This window comes from Tamandua tetradactyla, chromosome 1 (assembly GCF_023851605.1).
Source record: "Tamandua tetradactyla isolate mTamTet1 chromosome 1, mTamTet1.pri, whole genome shotgun sequence".
NCBI classification, from domain to species: domain Eukaryota; kingdom Metazoa; phylum Chordata; class Mammalia; order Pilosa; family Myrmecophagidae; genus Tamandua; species Tamandua tetradactyla.
In genome coordinates this window covers 120,612,462-120,634,539 of record NC_135327.1, presented here as the reverse complement: position 1 = coordinate 120,634,539, position 22,078 = coordinate 120,612,462, and the positions used below count along the sequence as shown (strand labels likewise).

At 36.8% G+C, this 22,078-nt stretch overlaps 1 protein-coding gene across 12 annotated transcripts in view; it reads left to right on the top strand.

Annotated features, from left to right (window-relative positions):
- Positions 1-21,652, top strand: part of PPP1R9A (protein phosphatase 1 regulatory subunit 9A) — a 434,558-nt gene extending 412,906 nt beyond the window's left edge. For 4 of the 12 annotated variants that reach the window (XM_077123485.1, XM_077123518.1, XM_077123509.1 and 1 more), the window contains 8 exons: positions 6,121-6,208; positions 6,307-6,390; positions 8,586-8,693; positions 12,306-12,504; positions 14,493-14,612; positions 15,954-15,977; positions 17,313-17,495; positions 18,782-21,652. In XM_077123485.1, coding sequence (XP_076979600.1) covers positions 6,121-6,208; positions 6,307-6,390; positions 8,586-8,693; positions 12,306-12,504; positions 14,493-14,612; positions 15,954-15,977; positions 17,313-17,495; positions 18,782-18,994 — 1,019 coding nt within the window. In that variant the 3' untranslated portion in view covers positions 18,995-21,652. The remainder of the gene's footprint in view (positions 1-6,120; positions 6,209-6,306; positions 6,391-8,585; positions 8,694-12,305; positions 12,505-14,492; positions 14,613-15,953; positions 15,978-17,312; positions 17,496-18,781) is intronic. The other 8 variants (XM_077123522.1, XM_077123533.1, XM_077123572.1 and 5 more) reach the window with 5 other exon arrangements.
- Positions 21,653-22,078: the final 426 nt, after the last annotated feature.

Genomic DNA, 22,078 nt, shown 5'->3' with positions numbered 1-22,078 from the left:
GTTACAAAGAAGATGACGGAAAAAACTCTAATAAAAGTTATGAAGAGAGTTTAGTCAAATTTTAAAATAGACTCCTAGGAACAATACCAGAAATGTCATAGCAGTGTCAATAGACTTTTGTCTCTTTAATTGTTTGTTGCAATTTATAGAAGTAATAAATTCTTGTTTAAAAAAGGCAAAGAATGAAGAGATGTAAAAAGAATAGATTCAATCTTCCCTTATCAGAGCTGATCTGCTTCTTTAATATAAGAAGAGATTTGGTTCTACTGTTTTGCACATTTGAAATGCACATAAACATATACATCAGATTGCCAAAACTTAAAGAATTCTGGCAACCAGTGTCAGCTATGATGTGGAACACACTTGTACATTGCAGGTATGATGAATGTGCATCACTACAGGGTTGAAAAATCCATGTCATTTATCTGTGCCAGATCCGAAATTCTAATTATTCACAGGTACATTGTGAACATGGAAATACAATTCACTGTAAATGTTCAAATTATTTTGTAACTCTTAGTAAGCAAAATAGCTTTCTTACTGATATTTTCCTGTTGATTTCCATTCCTAAGCTTGTCAATTGCTGAAATTATCTTCTAGAGATTAAACCACAGATGTTCTAGAAGCCATTATGAAGTAAAAAATAAATATTTAGGGAGTACAAAATACCAGTGTAGGTGAGAGAATATATGTTAGACTTGCTAGTTCATCAGAAATAGTCGTTCACTGGTGAAGGATTTGCCCTGTGATTATGACCTGATTTCTAAAGAATTAAAGCCTTCACAAACTCTCACTAGTTAAATGAAATGAGCACTTCTATGGAAATATATCTGTGATGATCCATCTATCTTAATCCATTCAAAAAATATTTTGTAGACTGATTGGTCCATAGAAGGTAAAAGAGCAGAAACATATACTTTGGGGCTATAACTTATTACTTTGTGGTCCACTGTTTGAGTCTATCAGACATGATGGAGTAAAGGGGAAAAAAATACATTACAGTCAGAGAGTGGATCACTCAAACATTAAAATTCTGTCCTAGAGATTTCTAAAAATGGCTGAGTCTTATGTGGATTTATTTCTCTCTACCATTTTCTTCTAATTTATTTATGATTCTTTGAAGTCAGCAAATGTTTCCTCTCAGGGGAGGAGTAGTTCATGGATATGAATTGTGTTTTGCAGTTCTTTAACAGTAATGTAGCAGTAGCATGAAAGAATTCCATCCTCTCCCCCAGTACCTTCTTTGTTTCTTACTGCCTTTTGGGATTACTTTCCCTGAGATAGAAAGAAGAACCAAGAGATGAGAGGATGGGGGTAGGGGATTGTTTCTTTTCCAGAGACCAAGTATCAGGCTTTCCTATTTTCAGTTTTTCTGGATTGATCATGCTTTTGGGTGACAGAGCAGTAACAAGTTCTTTTATGAAGTATTAATTTTTTAAGTAGTCAGTTACCAGTATAGTGACTGTTGTTAAATGCTAACCATGACCAGGTGAAAATAGTCACTGAAGCCTTATATTCTTTCCTTCCCTTAGTGAAAGTTTCCAGCCTTGAAGAGTTTTCTATATCTTCCATATTTATTTGATATTAATTAATTTGTTCATGTATTCATTAAATAATTATTGAGCCCCTTCTCCATATAGGCATTGTGCTTTTTAAAGGCTGAATATACAGTGATAAACAGGATTCCATCCTCCTCTAAAGGGGTTTCAGACTAGAGTCTGTAGAATGTCTGTCTGCTTTTCTCTTTCTCAACCCTCTCTTTGCTGTATGTTTGTTTTTTTAATTTGTTTGTTTGCCTTGCCTCCCTGACATCCCATGACCATGACCAATAGTACATGGGAAGGCCCTATACTTTATTGCCTTCAGATCTAAAGTTCTCTTCCACCTTGAAAACTGTCAAAGAGGAAGATCCGTCAGCCAACCAGACTCTCAGAGAGAGTCTTTATTGCCAGATAGTGCCTTTAGGGGTCAAGGATCTGGTCCTCGGATTTCTAATCGCAGAAATTCAATAATTCACCCATACTTAATCAAGCACAGATTGCCTGATCATGCAGTTTGAACTCAGAAAACACTGATTTTTAAATCGAAATACTAATTTCCTGATTTATTTTTGGAAGATACAGCTGACATCTAATCGTAATTCATTTGTTCTCTTCTTTCTCTCCTGGTTGGAAGGTTCATAAATCAGAAAGTTGTCCATTGAGCATAAAATTAAAGTTACCTGGATATGTATATATAGAACAGCCTTATTAGACTGAACTTACTAATGAATTGCCGTCTTTCTTTCAGTGTTATCATTACCACACCTCCCTCATGTCCCTCAAAGAATTCCCCTTCCCAGTTCCTAAGAAAAGGACCTAGGAGCCTTGGAACTTTAGAGAAATTCCATACTACCTTTGATATAACATTGCAGAGGCTGATATAGCATCGATAATAAGATGGAATATTGTTTTGTTGTTCTCAAAATCCAATTTGCTGTGTCACATTCTATAAAATCCATGAGTTACTTGCTATATGAGACTAATCCACCATTCAAACCTGGACTCAGCATCAATTAAGTAGGGTTAACCTGATTTCCCTTTATGTATATTTGTAGGTGTGGTTCTTATGATTCATTGGTTCATAAAGGAGATGGCATGGAATTGAAACACATTCACAGATACAAACTGGACCGCATGTTCATACTCTCACCTAAGACTCCACTCCAGGAAAATCCTGATTCTTCTTCAGGGACCAGCTTAAACCTCAGTTCCTTTCATGAAGTCTTAGCCACATCCACCCCGTTTCCAGACAGAGTGAATTAGTCTCCTCGCTCTAATCTCACAGAACTTTTCACACTGTTGTTTCTGCCTCTGTCACCTTGTATATGATAAATGTACTAGTTGTCAAGTTTGAATCAAGATTTTCTCATGCATCTTATGAATCTTTATTATTCCTAGTCCCTAACAAGAGTATGGCATGTAATAGATGCTCATTAAGTTTCTTCTTTGAATTCAAAAGAATTCAGGTCTTTTAATACAGGGATCATTGAGTCAAATCCACCCTCTGACTTGTTTATGTAAATAAAGTCTTAATGGAACACAGCTACTCACATTTAGTTATATTCTGTCCACTTTCATGCCACAATGCAGAGCTGAGTAGTTTTAACAGACCATATGACCCACAAGCCTAAAATTTTTACTATCTGGCCATTTACTGAAAAAGTTTGCCAACTCCTGATCTAGAATTATATTTCCTTCCACTTAACATTGCTAAATACCCTCTGAAAATGTCTTAGTCATTGACTGCCACTTAACTAGTTTTTTTAAGTAACATACCATTACTTTCGGTCAATGAAGTTACTACGTAGATAATTAAATTGCAGCTACATTTGATTACAATCCCCAAGATAATACTCTGGTTACTTTAATTGGTGTTGGGTGTTTTCTAAGTCGCCTTAAGACTATATTCACAAACTATCATTGTGTTTTGAGATAGAAAGAGACCCATTATAAATTGATAAATAATAAATATCTAATTGCATTTCAGTTAAAATTAGAAAAAGTAAAAATTATTATTTCTAGAGGTTTGTAAAACAGATTTTTTGGCAGTAGAAGGCATGAAAATATTTTCCTTATGTCTGCTCTTTGGGCAGCCTAATACATTTTGGTCTTTAGACCTACATAGCAATGGCCTTTATGTGTTACAATTAAGTAGAGTATATTAATCACTCTCAGCTTTCTACTCACCATTACTAGAGATTATTACTCCAAGTTTATGTGTGGCTATAGCACATTGGCTGACATACAGCATGCCTTCAAAAATATTTATTGAGGGCAGGCTGTGGTGGCTCAGTGGCAGAGTTCTTGCCTGCCATGCTGAAGACCTGGGTTCGGTTCCTGGTTCCTGCCCATGTTTAAAAAAAAAAAGAGGTAGTTGAGAGTCTATTGCAATGAAATTTAGGAGAATGAAGTCTAAGGAAAGGCTTTAAGATTTAATGAACAGGAGATTATTAATTATCTATGAAAATGAAAACCAGATTGCCCAGGCTTAAAGCTGAAGCAACCAATCTGGTGACCCAGAATTCTATTTGTTAATAACGGTGTAGAATTGGAAAGATTTTATGCTAATGAGGAGTTCTGATATGCATTAAAAATGTATTTGATGGATTTTAAATGGGGAATTTTAAATGGGGAATAAGTTATTACTTAATCTTATCTCTTCAGCCCAAAGGCTTCCCAAAGGAAGCATTCATTTAGGTCTTCCTTAGAACACACTTCAGTAATTGTGTGAGATAATGATGTGAAGTTTCCATGCAACAGGCTCTGTGGTTTGCAAATCAGGTTTTTAGTCTCAAGATTTCCAAATAACTATAATGCTAATAGGTTACGGAGTGAGTCCAGGTACATCATCTCAGTGGTCCTCTTAACTACCATTTGTTAAAAGTTCTCCCAGCTGTCTTTTATTCAGGAAATAATTAGACAGACCCTTTTTAACTTTATGCAGTCCTGGCCATTAAGAGTTGCATTAGGACTGATCTGGAATCAATCTTTTTTCTTCAGCTTCTATTAAGAAAATCACAATCCTGCTTTTTCTTTAAATGCCCATTGGTAAAATCACCTTGTAAGGTATTTATGCCATGTTTGTGGATTTTTTTGTGTGTATGTGTTACATCTGTGGCTATTTAATTCAGTCACCCGAAGAGTAATGATGCAAATATACATAATAAATGTTTGAGACTAGAAGTAGATTTTGACATGACCATATTTCTGACTCTTGGATTTTACTATGCATATGTCAAAAAATTGATATTGTAATCTGAGCATCATTAACTAAAAATATGAAAATCCTATTGCTTCTGGAGTCTTTTTCAGTGTCCTATGTTTCTTTAGAGCTTTGGCTCTAGACTCCTAAAGGAGAACAGTGTGAGCATTTTGTATCTTTTAAGGATGTTTGTGTATTTGTACTTAAAACTTTCTCCTAAAATAAACAAAATCAAAGGCAAAGTTAATCTGCAGGATTAATTGAACACTTTCTTAGGACCATTTTGTTTTCCAGAAAGTTCCTGCAATTTTTTAAAATTTCGAAAAGAAAGAGGCAGGTAGATGACAACAAATTATTAGGGCGGCGTCATTTTACACACAAAATACACAAAAATGCCCATTAAATTTAAAGCATCAATGTTGTTGATCATCTCAGGTGATTGGATATGCTATAACAAAAAACTAGCAGTGTCCTTTGCTTAATAGTTCAGTTATGGCCTTAGGAGCTATCTACCTTGAATGAGATTTAATAAGTGCCACTAGTGGAATCTAGTTCCTATTTTGATGTTGAACTCTGTTTGCACAGTCTCCCTTCTAACTGGTTTTTGGCATCTCTTCAAGTGTCCCCACCCCTCAGCAGCTGCTTACTCTTTAGGGTGCCAGCATAACTTAAAGAGGCAAAGATCAGTCTACTCCAAACACTTGAGGAGATTTTGTCATCTTCTATATGATGGGAAGCCAGCCAAACTTCTGAGAGGGGCCTTTCACTAGATACAAATGTTTTTTAGCTGAGCACCTGCTTAAGAAGTCTCTCCATGTTCTGCCCTCTTCTGTCCCAGGCTGGCCACATGCCATTAATCAAAGTAGTCTGGAAGGAAAAGCTTCTATTCTCATTTTCTTCCTAAATCTCTCAGACTTTCAGGAGTGATATTCTGGACTTTGAAGATGTGGGGAAAGTGGGCTGGGTTCCTGTCAGAGGCATCAAAACCCAGAGACGAGAAAGGCATGGAGGACAGAGCCCAAGCATTCAAAGCAGAGAGAGCCAGAGAAGGAACAGAAAGAAAGCCATTTTGGTCCCTGCTTTGAATACAAGAGATGATTTCATAGCATTTATTCTTGCTTATTTTGTTCATTCTGGTATGTTTGAAGCAAAAACTTTTTGTAGCAAATAAAAACCTCTGTCCAACAGGACATCTGCTGGCTTAATGAGTGTTCTTCAACATAGCTATGTTTCCTGCATCTTATATAAAGGCACCCATTATTTTCTTTTACAGTTAGGAACTTACACAAACCCCTTAGATTCAGAGATGCACTGATTTTTTTGTTCATGACAAAGAAAAAGTAGTAATTGGTCTTTTCACATATGTATGTACCCTAGATGGTGCCACAGGTCCCAAATCACTAAGATCATCCAGTTTATTGGTGGTACAAGGAGGAAAAATTAAGCAGAAGTTTGTGGATCTGGGGTAAGCACTTTATGATATAAAAAGCAAGCCCTCTTTAAAAGAACAATTAACAGACAAAATTTCAACTTCCCCTTTCTGACTGTATGCTGTCATTATAGGACACCTTTGCGAAAAAATTCCAGCAAGGAAAAGAAATGGAAAGAAAAAGATAAAGAAGCCAATAGGTTTTCTCCAGGTAGCAGGTATGGATGGGTGATTAATAGTACACACTTATTTTTATACCTAAACTATGTGGACCCCTTCCATGTTAATCAAAATCTATGGTTAGTACCTTTGAGCTGAAGTGATATACTTAAAGTTGAAAGAAAAATTGGAAAACTCCCTTCTCCTTATAGCCCACATTGGGCCTTGAGCATATCCATTGGTCCTTAACTACAGAATTGTGGTCACATTTAATAGCTTCAATAAATACTTACCTAAGTATGCCATATCTATGTGATACTTTAGACATATTTCAGAATTTTTACCTGGCTTTAAATAATGCTTTGTGCCTTATCTTTTTGTTAAATCTAAAAGGCTCATTTTGCGTCTAAGTACTGTGTTGGCTTACAAGCTGTCCTTTCCACATGTATATAAGAATGACCACTGTCTGTTGCTGGTCTTGGCCATTTAATTGATTTTGCAAGCACTATGATGATGGTTGCTGTACATTAAAGACTTTCCTAGAGAAGTGAAATTTGTACAGCATGTTGTCAAATTTTCTCAATTTTATTCTGAGGTTACATAATTTTTAAACTTAAATCTGTTAGGGAGATAGTAAAGCGTAGGCTCTGGAATTCAGCTGCTCAGTTTGGATTATAAACTCTCCAGTTTACTGCCTTTATTAATTTTGGACTAGTTATTTAACCTACTGTGCCTCTTTTTTCTCATATATAAAATGAAGACAATAATAGTATATCCCTCATATCACTATGAGTATTAAATGAGTTTTCATATAAAAGATTTAAAATGGTACCTGACATAAAGGAAATATTTAAAAATAATAATAAAGATAATTTGTTATTATTATCATTATTTGCTAGTTACAAAGCATGTGTGTGTGTGTCACTTCATTTGATCCTTACAATAATATTGGGAAGATGAAGTTCTTTATTGTTGAAGAACTTAACCACCAGAATTTAATTGATTTGTCCAGGGCTATGCAGCAGGCAATTAATTTAGAAAGCACTGACTTTTGCCTTCTGACTAGATCTCTTTCCAACACAGCATGTCACCTCTAGTTATTTATGCATCCAATGACCTTTAAATTTCTGTATGAAGTTTGGGATTCATCTCTATATCGTAAAATAAGAAGCAGACAAAATGTTAAGGAAAGAAGATGATAAAATTATTTGGGACACAGTTATCCAGTTTATAGGTTGCCCCATGCTGTTTCCTTTTCTCCTTTTTCTCTTTGCTATCATACCTCTTGATGAGGAAATTGTATCTTCAACCCTAGGATTGCAGGAGAAGGGGTTAGGAGGCAAGAAGAGAGAATTCCCAAATTATTTTTATTAGTCTGTTGTACAATGGAAAAGGGGTAGAAAACTCTTTTGATATTGAGGACAGTAAATAGTCTCAGAAGAAATAATGGCAAATTAGAGATCATATGCAAGTCAAAGGCCTTTTAAATTTGTGTGGCTTGGGAGTAAAAATTATACAACTGTCTACTTTGCACCTTAAAATTTAGAATACACAACTATCAAATATGCTCAGAAAAAAAGAAAACAGCCATTTTAAGGAAGAGGGAGATGCAATAATGTACAATGGAAGAGAAATTTGGATGCTTCTGACATGGTACTGTACTTTTTTTGGTACCTGGGTTTCTGAGGAAGTCAAGAATATCTTCTACTTACCCCTTAGAAGATCTGTTCTAAAAGGCTTGTTAATCACAGGTGAGAAATGTTTGACTGAATTTCAGTTGTCATAATCACCTCCTCCTATAAATTCTAGGTGAAAATCAAACAAGTCTCAATTCTGATGGTGAGTTCTCACCTTATTATAGGCAAAATCATAGGTGTCAGTGTGGGCTGACATGAGCACAAAACTTTACCACATCTTGTGCCAACTTTTGAACTAGCAGCTGGGCTTCTGGCTAGTTACCTAGACAGCTTTATATATTTTAAATATTAAGTCTGGAGTCCCTCTGTTTCAGTATTCACAAAGTGCAGCATTTCCCATATATCAATGCTGTAAATTAGTTTTTGATTAGAATAAGAAATTTATAGTTATTTCATAATTGAAATAGGATTTTGGCAAGACTGAACGAATTCATGACATTGAAATAGTAGTAGAACAAGGGAAAAATAGGAACATTTTTCTAAAATCATTTTTTGAGTTATCAGAGTAATTGGTTAACACTAATCAAATCTAATGATAACTTCTTTTCTCCTATTAGACTGATAATGGGGCCAGCACATTGTAAAGCATATTCCAGTAAGAACAGATTACTGCCCAGTAGGGGCTTAATGCAGTTGAGCTGGTTTCACAGAGTCCCTGAAGGCAGGTAGGTCATAAGTACCCCATCTCCAAGGTCATGCTGCAATTGTGGAGAAGAACACAAAATAATTCCTTACCCCAGGAAGATTTCCTGGAAATAGGAAGGTTATGATTCATGTTTGAGTTCGTTATCTTACCTCTTAGGCTTTTCATCCAATTCTTACTAGGTTGTTAAAATCTGATGAGGTCATTCAGTCATTTATTGCCTGAGGCTATTCAACTTTAAAGAGCCAAGACATTTGTTAAGTTTGGTCTTGGTTTCAGTTTGTTCTTCAAAGAGTAAAGAGTTTACATTCCAATTTAGACAGGCAGGGTAGCAGTGACAAATGCAGTAAACATTTAATTTCCAAAGCTTGTTCATCCCTTAAATTACACACCAAATAATAAAATAAAAGACTATCCTAATTTCTAGAATAAGCAAGTAGCCACCTATGTCAGTAGAGCATGTATTTTGGAGCTATGTAGGAAGAGCTCCTGGTTTAGTCACCGAATGGAAAGCCCTGTAGGTAGATATGTGCTTCGAGGACACTGATGGGTGGTGTAAAGCAAAATGCTGTGAGGCGAGATGTCTCTCCTTTGTGGAAGTGAATTTTCACTTCATTATTTTCCATAAAAGTATGAGTAGTAGAAAGAATGCTGAGCTGGAATACAAGGTATTAGTCATGGCTTTGGCATAGTTTAGTCTAAGAATTCCTTGGACTTTGGTTTCCTAAAATAAGAAGGTTAGACTAAGACTGCATGGTCTCTATCTTCTCACTCGTCTGTATGTGCATAGTACAGTACCAAGGCCCCTAGTCAGATGTGGCTATTGAGCTCTTGAAGTGTTGCTTGTCTATATTGAGATGTGCTATAGGAGAAAATGAATGCTAAATTTCGAAGACTTAGAATGAAAAAGAAAAGAATCTCAATATAATTGTGTGATATTGATTACACGTTGAAATGATAATATTTCAGATATTTGGGGTTGAATAAAATATATTTTTAAAGTTATTTCACTTCTTTTTTGTAGCCTTTACTGTAACTACTAAAAAATTTAAATTTGCACATGTGGTTCACGGTATATTTCTATTGGACTGTGTTTATCTGTGTGATTATGAAAACAAAAACCCTCTTTGGATTTCTGATTTATTATTCAGTTAGTCCTTAAGTCAATGTACATTCATTTGTTCTTTTATTTATCTCCATTCCTCTTTTTTCCAAAAATAATTTGTTTATATATGAAAGTTCCTATAGTACAACTTATAATTTTTTTTTGAAAAAGTAAATTGGACAGGGAGAAAATAAATCGAAAAGTAAATAATGTTGGTACTTAAAATACACCTTCAAAAATATCTTCATAGTAAGTGTAACAGTGGCCCCCAGTGAGAGCCAGTCTGTAGAGTGGAACTGCTTGGTTCAAATCCTAGCACTGCCACTTGTTGTCTGGGACAAATTACTTAATATCTCTATGCCTCAGTTTCATCATCTGTAAAATGGAGGCATATACATACCTCATGGGGTTTTGGGAAGGATTACAAGAGTCACATTTAAGCATGTTGTAAGTTCTAAGAATATAAAATGTTATTATTATCATTATTAATATTTCAAAACAATTCTCACAGGAGGTGTTCTAGTTTGCTAGCTGCCAGAATGCAATATACCAGAAACGGAATGGCTTTTAAAAAGGGGAATTTAATGAGTTGCTAGTTTACAGTTCTAAGGCTGAGAAAATGTCCCAATTAAAACAAGTCTAAAGAAATATCCAATCAAAGGCATCTAGGGAAAGATACCTTGGTTCAAGAAGGCCGATGAAGTTCAGGGTTTCTCTCTCAAGTGAGAAGGCACATGGCGAACACAGTCAGGGCTTCTCTCTCAGCTGGAAGGGCACATGGTGAACACGGCATCATCTGCTAGCTTTCTCTCCTGGCTTCCTATTTCATGAAGTTCCCCAGGAGGTGTCTTCCTTCTTCATCTCCAAAGGTCGCTGGCTGGTGGACTCTCTGCTTTGTAGTGTTGCTCTCTCTGAATCTCTCTGAATCTCTCATTCTCCAAAATGTTTCCTCTTTTATAGGACTTCAGAAACTAATCAAAACCCACTCAAATGGGTGGAGATATGTCATCCCATAATCCAGTTTAACAACCATTCTTAACTAAATCACATCAACCAGGGAGATGATCTCATTACAGTTTCAAATATACAGTATTGAATAGGGATTATTCTACCTTTAAGAAATGGGATTTATATTAAAACATGGCTTTTCTTAGGGGGCATACTTCCTTTCAAACCAGCACAGGAGGGATGTAAAACAAAATTTTCTCCATACATATTTTGCTAACAGTCTTTTCCAAGGATGACTTTTTGTAACATCATGAAGAATGAATGAACTGTATGGATTTACAGTTCAGGCAATCCTTCATTGATGTATTATCCCATGTGAGTCTCACAATAATCTTTGGGAATGAGCAAGAATTTACTATGAGCAAGGTGTTACACCGTTATATAAATTTGAAATATATAATATTTCAAAATGCTGTATTATATTTGAAATGAGATGTGAGAAGGCTGAAATTCATTGTACATATGGGACAGAAATTGCTTAGCAATGGAGTTCTGTTCAGGCAGTTTTAGTTGAAAAGAAATCTTTGTTGTTATGACAGCAATAGCTATCAAATAATGCGCATTCCATCAAATATCATTTGGACTTTGTTCCAAAATGCACATAAAACAGTGCCCATTCCTAACTGGCTCCTGATAATTACTTTTTTCTTAACTACAAGATAAATACAAATATGAAAGTACCTGCCTTAAAGAAAAAAATCTGTTCTCAGACTGTGTTCCTCAAATGCCTCTGAATAAATACTAAACAATAAACATAAACCTTTATATTTTCACAGTTTTCAAAGTACTTCACATATATTATATTTAATTCTTAATAACAGCATATGAGATATGTGAAATCATCCGCAGTTTGCACATGAGAAAATTAATGCTGAGAGAAAGGCGAGAGCCATATACTCAGGAGGTGATAGACCCTGCACCTCCAACTAGGATATTAGGACTTGAGGTATGCATATGTAAATGCACTAAGATTAAAATGAAACCCAATAGAATAGGTATTCTATCTAAAGAATTATGAGTCCTGAAATATCCACATCATTTAAATATATCTTTCTCTAAAGTCTCAGACCCTTGGGAACATGAGTTCAAAGGCGAATGGAAAAGAAAGCTGGTTATGAGCTAATGTCACTAGATATTTGAGGCCCTGAGAAGTCACCCGGATCAATTGAATGCTGTACTGACTAACCTAATATCAATTCTTAAAATACCGAGCCCCTTCCTGATTTTAACACAGCCACATGACATTGATTAATGTTATTTACTAAATTTTTTATTTTTACTAAAAATTTGCTATATCAAATAGCACTTTGAAAATGTTGGTCATTATTTTAGAATCCACATAGATGCAAAAAAGATAGGTATTTAGGATTGATATTCTAGTTAAAATGCATACTTTTTACTCTGTTGTGTAGAACAATTTCTCAAACTGTTACTTCAGGCTATTCAGAGTCCTTTCAGAATTCATTCAGTCTTAATAGCTGCCTTTCATTGTCTAACACACCCGTTCTTTTCATAAAACAGGGTCTTCAGAGGCAAGCTGGAAAACCGGAAACCCAAACCATCCTCCACAGCTCAGACTTCCCTTCTCTTGCCTTGCATGCCTTTCTCATGGTTTAATGAAAACAGAAAAGGATCCTATTCCTTCAGGAACCTGCCTGCACCTACAAGTCCCCTTCAGCCTTCTCCTGAGACTCTAATTTCAGATAAAAAGGGGTCCAAGGTAGAAAACACATGGATTAAAAAAGCAAACAAGAAAAACCCAAACCTCTCCTCCTCTTCAGTCTTTGGAAGGCATTCTCAACCTATGTGTATACTCTGGATCTGAGAAACGTTTCAATGTGATAACACTGCAATAAACAATGCATGGTATTTGTTGTGTGAGAGAAAAGAAACCCTCATTTAATCATCACCTTCTTTAATACTGCTCCATTCTAGATTACACGTTACTCTTTGATTTGCCTGTCTTTTCACATAATGCTATTTAATCTCAGTTTGACAGTTAAGTCATGCTGGGAAAGATACATTTGAATCATGGAACAATATGATAGATTTGTTTACCACATATTCCACTTTAAAATACATTACAAAACTATTTCACTGTGCTCTTCAAGATTCACTGGAAAGCAAATAAATTTGGGACTGAATATGTGTTCAGTAGCTCTAAATGAAACTCTTTAAAACAAACCTGTGCTTGACGTAGCACCTTACTTATTTCTTCTTTTAATATCACCCAGTTAGCTGAATAACTGTTGTAGTTCTATCACCAGAGTTCTTTATCTCTAGCAGAATTAGGAATTATATGCATGGATGTTACTTGTTTTCAAACGCATGAAGATTATTTCCAGCATGACACTGCAAATCTTATCTAACCTTTTATTGAAACACGTAAGATAGCTAACTCTCACATGTTTTTCGATTTCTTTATCTGTGTTTACCTTTCTTTCTCAAACAGAAATGTGTGATAAATATCGCTTGACTTGCTTTTCTTGAGGTCAACAGTTTAAATGGTTCTGACTTGGTTTTGGGGTTGTGTCTCTGTGGACAATGTCAAATGGTAATGCTCTGTGTTAAATGCCCTTCTGCTTAAATGTACTACCTGCCCAGCTCTGTGTGCTCTGATTCAGGCTCCCTTTCTGAGGTTTAGCAAACCTTGGAGTTTGTTTGTTTGATATAGTATTCTTGACAACCAAATAAACTCAATACAAGGGAACCTAATTGAAAACTGAAGGTCCAGTTCCTAAGGAAGGAAATGGAATACGAAACAAGATGGTGTTAGTCAAGTGCTTGGAGTTCCTGGGAAGCCAACCATTCTAGAATTATTAGCAAAATTAATTTTGACAACAACAGTAGACCACTTTGCTTTGAAATATTTTCAGTATCGGATCTGAGACATCTAAATGCTATTTGAATAATTCTACCATTATCTTGCATATTGGATTTGGTTTTAAATGATTTCCCAGGTGTAGCTAACTATTCAATTGTTCATGTATTTAGTTTCAGTAGTCACTGAACATTTTTAATGACATTCTGAGGAAGTTTTATTTAGTACCCTTCCTGCTCCCTGTGATTGTTTGGAAGCATGTATCTGTTCTGCAGCCTTTTTGGTACTTGGCAGAAACTGTAGGAAAGTTATATTTTAGCATGTAACAACTGGTGTATTATCATACTGTGACCTCCCCCCCCCCCACCCCAGAATTCGTCATTTTGAAGGATACATCCAGGAGAGGATCTGCCATTTCTCACAGTATTTATCACAGCCAACAACCAGCGATCTTTCCCAGGGGGTACTATAGCTACCTTTCTAATACGGATTGCCATCTGTTCCTAATAACTCAGCCTCTCCACACCATCTTGTATTTTTACTTATACTGTTACTCATCATAATTAGGGCCAAAGGAGATAGGTGTGTTAATATTAGTCCTCTGAACAGTTGCAGAGGACAATGAATTCTGTACCCTTGGAGAGAGATTGAAGAATCATTTATCTCAAACATCTCTCCTTTTATCAGCTGGAAAGTGCCCAGAATTCCCTTTTGGCCATGAAAGAGGCATTATTCTCAACCACTGTTTGATTGAAGGTCACCACCAAACCAAACATGAATTCCTTATAATATTGCTTAAAAAGAACCTTTTTCAGAATTTGCAAGCACACTTTTGTCTGGTTTACTCATTATGCTTGCTTAACACCAAGCTTTATTTATTTTCACAGAATTTTACCTTCAATGATGACTTCAGTCCCAGCAGTACCAGTTCAGCAGACCTGAGTGGCCTAGGAGCAGAACCCAAAATACCAGGGCTTTCTCAGTCCTTAGCACTATCATCAGATGAGGTATTTCATGCATCTCTGAGAGTGCTGCTTTCTTAAATCATACATTTTACGCATGAACTATCACTTGGAAAATATTTTTAGGATAGATTTTGCATATAAATCATCAGGAACATGATTTTATATTTAGTATGAAATCATCATGATTTCCCTTCCTTTCTCTCAACATGAAAGCAAGGTGTTGTTTCCAAGTCTCTTTAAGCTCTCCAGGAAACTCCTTTACACACATACACACACAAACACACACACACACACCCCTCCTCCACAGCCTTTCTCTGATTTATATGGCATGAATCTACACCGAGATATGGCAGGGAGGAAACTGAGCACTAGAGAGCAAAGATGGGGAACAACCCAGAAACCACTTGGGTATTTAAAAATTATCCATTCCCTTTCTCTCTTCACCTACCCCACCATCACCACTACTCCAAGGTTCTAAGAGTCCCTCTTAACAGGGTGTTGCCCCCTAATTGAGAATCACTGCAGTATAAGGCACAGTTCCCATAGAAGAGGGTGTTGAACGAGTTGCTACACAGTACAGTGTGGAAATATAGGTGCAGGCAGAAACTTTCAGCAAATATCTGCTTTATTACTTATACAGCACAAAAGGTCCAAAAGAGCAGGGAAAGAGAGCCTATCTGGTTAGTCTCCCAGAGAGGCCAACTGCTCTGATCAAGGTTGGTAGATGGCAGCTCCACACACCCCACTTCCTGTTGGAGAGGAGAAACCCTCTGCTGTTTGAGTGTTGATTATTTATCCACCTCTGGGGGAGAGGGCCTTGAAACTGGGAGTTCCCACCCTGTTAAGGTCGGGCCTTCTGAATGAAAACAGATGGAAACATCTGCACTCAATAGAAAAAGGGGGGAGGGTCTATAAGGGCTGGGAGATGGCCAACTGAGTGGGTGTCTGTAACTTTCCTAACAGGGAAAACAGGTTGAGAACCACTTATTTAAAAATAGTTGGGCTCAAAAATAGCATTGCCAAGAATTATCAGCAGAAAAATGTGTACAGGAGAGGCAAAAATTTCATTTGTGGTTGACTTAGTGCCCCAAGAGATAAGTAGAAGAAAGAAACTGTATTTTTGGTGGGGCTGGGGGCGGGGGAGGGGGATGTAAAAATACTATAAACATTAAAGGTATATATTTCCACTCTAAATAATCTTATTTATTATTTATAACATGATTTTTGTTTGGGAAAACTGTTTTTTTTCCTCTTAAACATTTCTGCCCGTATTCTTCAGGCTTGGTGCAAGTTTAGTTTTATTAAAAATTTGTACTGGATATGCTATGCCTTCTATTTCTGTAACACTTTTCTTTTTGATTCTTTTGTTGCTCCCTCACTCAGAGCCTGGATATGATAGATGACGAGGTGAGCTATCAGTGGGCTGTGTGTGGTGGCTTATGGGATGCTGTTTCTCTCCATTTCTTTCTTTGTAGAGAATATAAAAAACAAACAATACAAGGAAACTTTCCTCTGTGGTAGAGAATTTTCTTGTGTTAAATAGCTTCACTCCCTGCCCTTGTCTATATCTTAGTTTAAAACACTTTATTGAGTCAAGGGGTTCTGCAGATTCCATCTCCAGAGTTCTCAACTTGGCTCCCATCACCATTACCTTGACACAGTCCATTCTGTTTCATCTCCGTTGCCTTCATCTTGGTCTACCTCATCTCCTTTTCTATATCCACTTCGTAGGTCAAGGAGATGACTCCTGTCTCTCCTCCAAGACTTGCCATTGCCTTTATCTCCTCTCAGCTTAGCAGTAGGAACCAAACTGCCCCTTTACACTATGAAAAGCAGTATTCTGCTGTGCACAGAGCCTGCGCTTTGGAATATAAATACTAAATGTCGAGCCCTACCACTTTGCATAATCTTGGACAGATCTTGTACACTTTCTGAACCTTAGTTTCCTCATCTATCAAAAGTAGTTATGAATATTTCCTGCCCTACCTTTCTCATAGGTTTGCTTTGCTGCTCAAATGAAATAATGGATGTGAAATTCCCCCTAAGAATGCTTGGGGGTGTAATGCTCTCCTTTCCAAGTGGAAGACACCTCAATATTTTATAAATGTATAAATAGCCCTAATGTCTTATTGGAGGACAAATTCAGAGTGTTGCATTGCATACAGAGAAGATTTAATAAATATTTGTTTTCTATATCTGATAATCTTTCCAAAGTATTTTAATGTGAAAGCTTGCAACATCAGAGCATATCCTCAATGTTACATTTCCTACATTAATGATGCTTTATTTGGGGGAATTTCTTACTTTCAAATACCTAAAAACAAATTTACTTATTTTAGCTATGAGTTTGTATGTATATACGTGTATACACACACACACATAAAGAACTTTTAGCTTATTATTTTGTGATTTAAAAATAAAGGTGGCTCTGGTGGTGCAACTGTGGCTCAGTGGCAGAATCCTCACCTGCCATGCTGGAGATCTGGGTTCGATTCCCAGAGCCTGCCCATGCAAAAAAAAATATATATATATTCTATGTAATTATGGGTGGTGCAGTGGTAGCTTAGTGGCAGAATTCTTGCCTGTCATGCCAGAGACCCAGGTTTGATTTCCAGTGCCTGCCCATGCCAAAAAAAGAAAGGTGGCTCTAGTAGGCAAGGAATTCCTTTTTTAGCCTAACATGCCATGCTGAGCCATAGCATTTTGGTCCTTTAACATCACTGCGTAACATTCCTATCTCAGATCCTTGATGATGGACAGTCTCCCAAACACAGTCAGTGTCAGAATCGGGCCGTTCATGAATGGAGTGTGCAGCAGGTTTCTCACTGGTTAATGAGCCTAAGTCTGGAGAAGTATGTGTCTGAATTCAGTGCCCAAAACATCACTGGAGAGCAACTCCTGCAGTTGGATGGCAATAAACTTAAGGTAAAGAACTATATGTCTGTGTGAGCACCTAAAATGTTTTCATTAAATAAGAGCATTCTGCATATCTGAGAGAGAATTCTCACCAGCAGTCAACAGAAAGTTGAATTGTTTTTGAGTAATAAATGAAGTTTTGGAAATCCCATCAGAGGTTCTAAATCAGATAGGAGGCTGCTGATTGGGTAAGCCAGGGACCCATTGCTTCCACCTAGCAACACAAGGTCCAGGATTAAGTCCACTTATTTTACATGTAGTATTAGTTTTAATAATGGCCAGTGTGAACCTTTACATCACATCAGAGTTAAGACCCAGGTCCATGAATTCTCCTTTCTTTATTCATTTCTCTTCTACCCCTATACTTCCCTGCTCACCACCCCAGAAGTCTCCCCAGAACTTTCTTCCCATCCCTTCCTTCACACTCTCATCTCCACTCATCAAGTCCATCTCTCTTGAAAGGCTGAGGTGGCACCCACCCATGTAGAAAAAGGGCAAAAGTTACTTAGAGCCAACCTCCTCCTTCCTCAACCCCTGCTGGGCTGACAGGCAAGTGAGTATCTCCTGAGAGTCGTGAAAAGGTTAGAGATCAATCAATAGCCTGAGAATATGAAGGTCCCCATTGACAAGGCTGTCCCTGTTGGGAAGATGGATGCATCCGACTTGATTCTTAAGGTCATGAAACATTTAAAGTATGTAACCAGCCTCCCTTATTTTACATTCCAAGCTCATCTAGCAACCTCCTCATTGTAATAAAGCTTCCTTTATAGGTCTGACTGCAGGGAGAGAATGGCTAGTCTTGCTGACATAAACATTCTGGCCTCAAGGACATTTTAGGTACTCCCTGTAAATGAATACATTGGCAGAAAAGAAGCCATTTCAGTTCTTCTGGCCATCTTAGTCTTCTGTGGCAGCAGGTACCCACTCATACCCCTTGGAAATATTGACAAGTGTAGCAAATCTTTTGTCTGTAAATGTCTACAGCCCAAATGTTGGAGAAGCAGTATTGTGCCCTTTTTCCATTCATTTGCTCATTAATTGCCTAATTGAAAAGAATTTATTAAATGAGGTTTAGGGTATACTATGCTAAGGATTTCAAAGAACAAAAAGACAAATAAAGCACCCACTTCCCATGTAGACTTTTAGCAAGTGTAATCAGCTCTTCCTCAGTTCTTACCCCTTCTACCTATGTTTAAATTAGTTTCTGAGTTTGAACACAGTGTGATGTCAACCTTCTTATAAGCAAAAGGGACATTGGTTTTTCACGTTCAGTTTGTATATATGTGTCTCTTTAGGCTCTTGGAATCACATCCTCCCAGGACCGAGCAGTTGTCAAAAAAAAACTCAAGGAAATGAAGCTGTCTTTAGAGAAAGCTCGGAAGGCTCAAGAGAAAATGGAGAAACAAAGAGAAAAGCTTAGGAAGAAGGAACAAGAGCAAATGCAAAGGAAATCCAAAAAGACAGAAAAGATGACCTCAGATGTTACAGAGGGTCCTGGTGAGCAGTAACACAAACACACACACACACACACACACACACACACATACACACACACATCATCCTTGCAGGGGGGGAAGGGGGGAGGTTCCGAGAGAAGTTCCCACTTTTTCCTGCCCTGCTCTGCTCCAGAGAATGAAAAAGAAACTTAGGACAAGGGCAGTGCTGCTCTAGGCCTATTGAGGAACTGTGTACCAAACAACTGCATTTTCTGCAATAATAGAGTACACCCTTAATTTTAATCTTCAGAAATAATCCCAAGCCACCTTTGGTTAATTAACAACCAGGGATCTCATTTGTGAGAGGTGCAAAGTAGCTGTGTTTCTCTCTTCTCTCATTTACCAACATTCTGTGTTGTGATGGGTGTGTTGTATCACTTGGAGAACAAATATGACCCTGCCAGACAAGACCATGATCCCCTAGGGCTGTTAAGGGAGCACCGTGAATATTCCATATGAGATTCTGAAACCTGGTAATTACACAGTTCTGTATGGTGGAAAGTATCACTCTGCCCTGAGATCTATCATCAGTACTTACTTCTAGAGCTGAAGAATCTGCTTGAATGAGTGAGAAAGGTTTCCCCTCATATCCGTGTCTGGACAGTGAGACAACCCCACCCTGGAAATGTGGTGTTTTGCCACACGAACTGTTCTGCTTTGCTGGACATCAGAAAGAGAGAAAAGAATTGTCGTTGTTTATCAATCCCAGAAGGAAGTAAAAGCCTTAAAAATATGGATGTGGGTATTACCTTGGGGTTCCAAGGGTAAAATGTATCCTCCAGTTAAAGCTGAACAAAGAGAAAATCAGACATTAATGCAGCCATTGGGTATTGAGATCTGTTGGGTATCGTGTTCCTGCTGCATGTTCAGTATGTCAGTGGTACTGACACCACGACTAGCCCCCATGCCCCACTCCCAACAAATTCTATAAAGGAAATTGGTTTTTAAAGAAATCAACATTTTTAGGTTTCCTCTCCTGGGAAACATTCTGGCTGGTCTTCAGCCTGGCAATGACAAATCAGGAGCTCATTACATGTATCCTGATCAGGATTTCCTTAATGGGCTCAGTTAGTGTTTTAGCAAATGTACCTTCAAGAAACATAAAAAAAAAAAAAAAGAAAACAGAGAAAATTTAGATTTGAGTAACATTCAACCAGAGAACCAATTTTTTGAGCACGCAGAATGTTCCTTTAAAGGAGAGCTGTCAGTTACAATTTTGTTTCGAATGGTTTTTCTAAACCATTATCTTCTGTACTTTAGAATTTCTACTTCTCAGTTCAAGTTTGTTTAAGGTAGTACATAAGATACAGTGTGGCAGTGGAGGAAGTTATATTTATTTTAAAGCCAGTATTAAGGATTTCAGTATTTTACAAAACTTAGTCAAATGCAGGAGACTGGGATAGAAGGAGGAAAAAATAAACTTGTCTTGAGAAATTTTAAAAGATGGGTTTTTGTTTTTTATTCTCATATACCTGGTTCTCTTTGATACATTGGCTCTAAAAATGAAGTCATCCATTAACCTTTCCAAGGGACAAGTTTCAAAATAAGACTTGAGGCTGTACGAATTCTTGGACACGTAACTTCTTTTTTGACTAAATAGGGGTTTCTGCTCTGTTCCCAGCACTGCAGATACCTTCCACTGCATGTAACATATTCACAGAGCTTGAAGATTTCAGATGACAGATAATTTTAGGGAGCTTTTACCTATATAGCCTCTTTACACATTTTAAAAATTGTAATTTTTTTTTTTGGCTTGCTGAATATCTGAGTTCTTGAATTGTCTCAACTAGAAATTTATAATCCTATCCTTTCTCCAAGGCCTGTTTTCTTTTCAGTGCCAGAGTAACAAAGTTAAGTTTCAATCCTTTTGTCACAAGGTACAGATTATGCATTCAGTGCTCAGAAACACTGAGGTAAAGTATTATTGAGTTTTACAATTCTCAAAGTCCCAAAGTATGTTTTCCTCTATATCTTTATTTGGGGTATACAATGAAACTGCCATCTGGATACTCTGTTAATATCTTGAGATGCCTGGTGCTTTGCTATTTATTAATACCAGAAGAAACAAGGAACCACTATTAATGAACCACAAGATGTGGCAAGGCTTTTCTAATACTTAAAGACTAACTTAGTCAGAAATCTGGTAATATTAGTGCTTGCTATTGTAAATTTTTATCATTTTTTGCTTATCTTTGGAAAAAGTGACCTGGATCACACTGGAAATTTCATTGTGCTCATTTCAAGAGTGGAAATAGAAATTGGGATTATCTTAAGTTATGTTTACTCTTTGCTAATATTTGAAAATGGATGTATATGCTAGAAATCTCTATAGGTCTCTGTCTCTGCACATAATTTATAATCTATTATATTGCATTTTCTTAAATGTTTAGAAGGGTTGTTCTGCATTATAATGTTATTTTTACATTTCTAATGTTTAAATCAGTGTCCAACTGACATTGTTGTAAATCAGTTCTTTTTTCTCAAATCACTTAGTTTATAACTATTTTTATTTTTAACATTAAATTATAGTAATTTTAGATCTTAATGAGTTATTTTAACATTGTTGCATAAAATTGCTGAATTTGTAAAGGGCATTTGATTTGATTGTCCAGCAAAGGCTAAGTTGTAAACTGCTTGATAGAAGGATATGAAAAAAAGTGAAGGACCTCAGATCTCGTGAACATTTTCTTTGCCTGTTATTGCTTTTATTGAATTTAATGCATGAGGTTCCTTTGTCTTGCACATCACCGCCTTTAATGCTAGAAGTTTTTATCCTCCATCAGTTCAACACTGAATTCATGAATCTTTTTAGTTTTTTTTTTAATTGTCAGAAAATGAATAAAAAGGGTGTATCTGGTTATCATGAACTATATTCCCTAAAGGGCAGCTCGGTATGACATTAAAAACAGCCAAAAGTCTTTCTGAGTTAGGTAATGCTTTGGTTTGGGGAGTAGGGGAGGAGATGTGTGGGGATCAAAACAGAGAACATTGTAGGAGCTAAATATCTGAGTCAGGATTTGCCATTAAGAGACTTTAGTTTAACAACAGGTTATTTGGCTTAAGACCCCTCTCCCTTAAAGTAACTTACAGTTTATG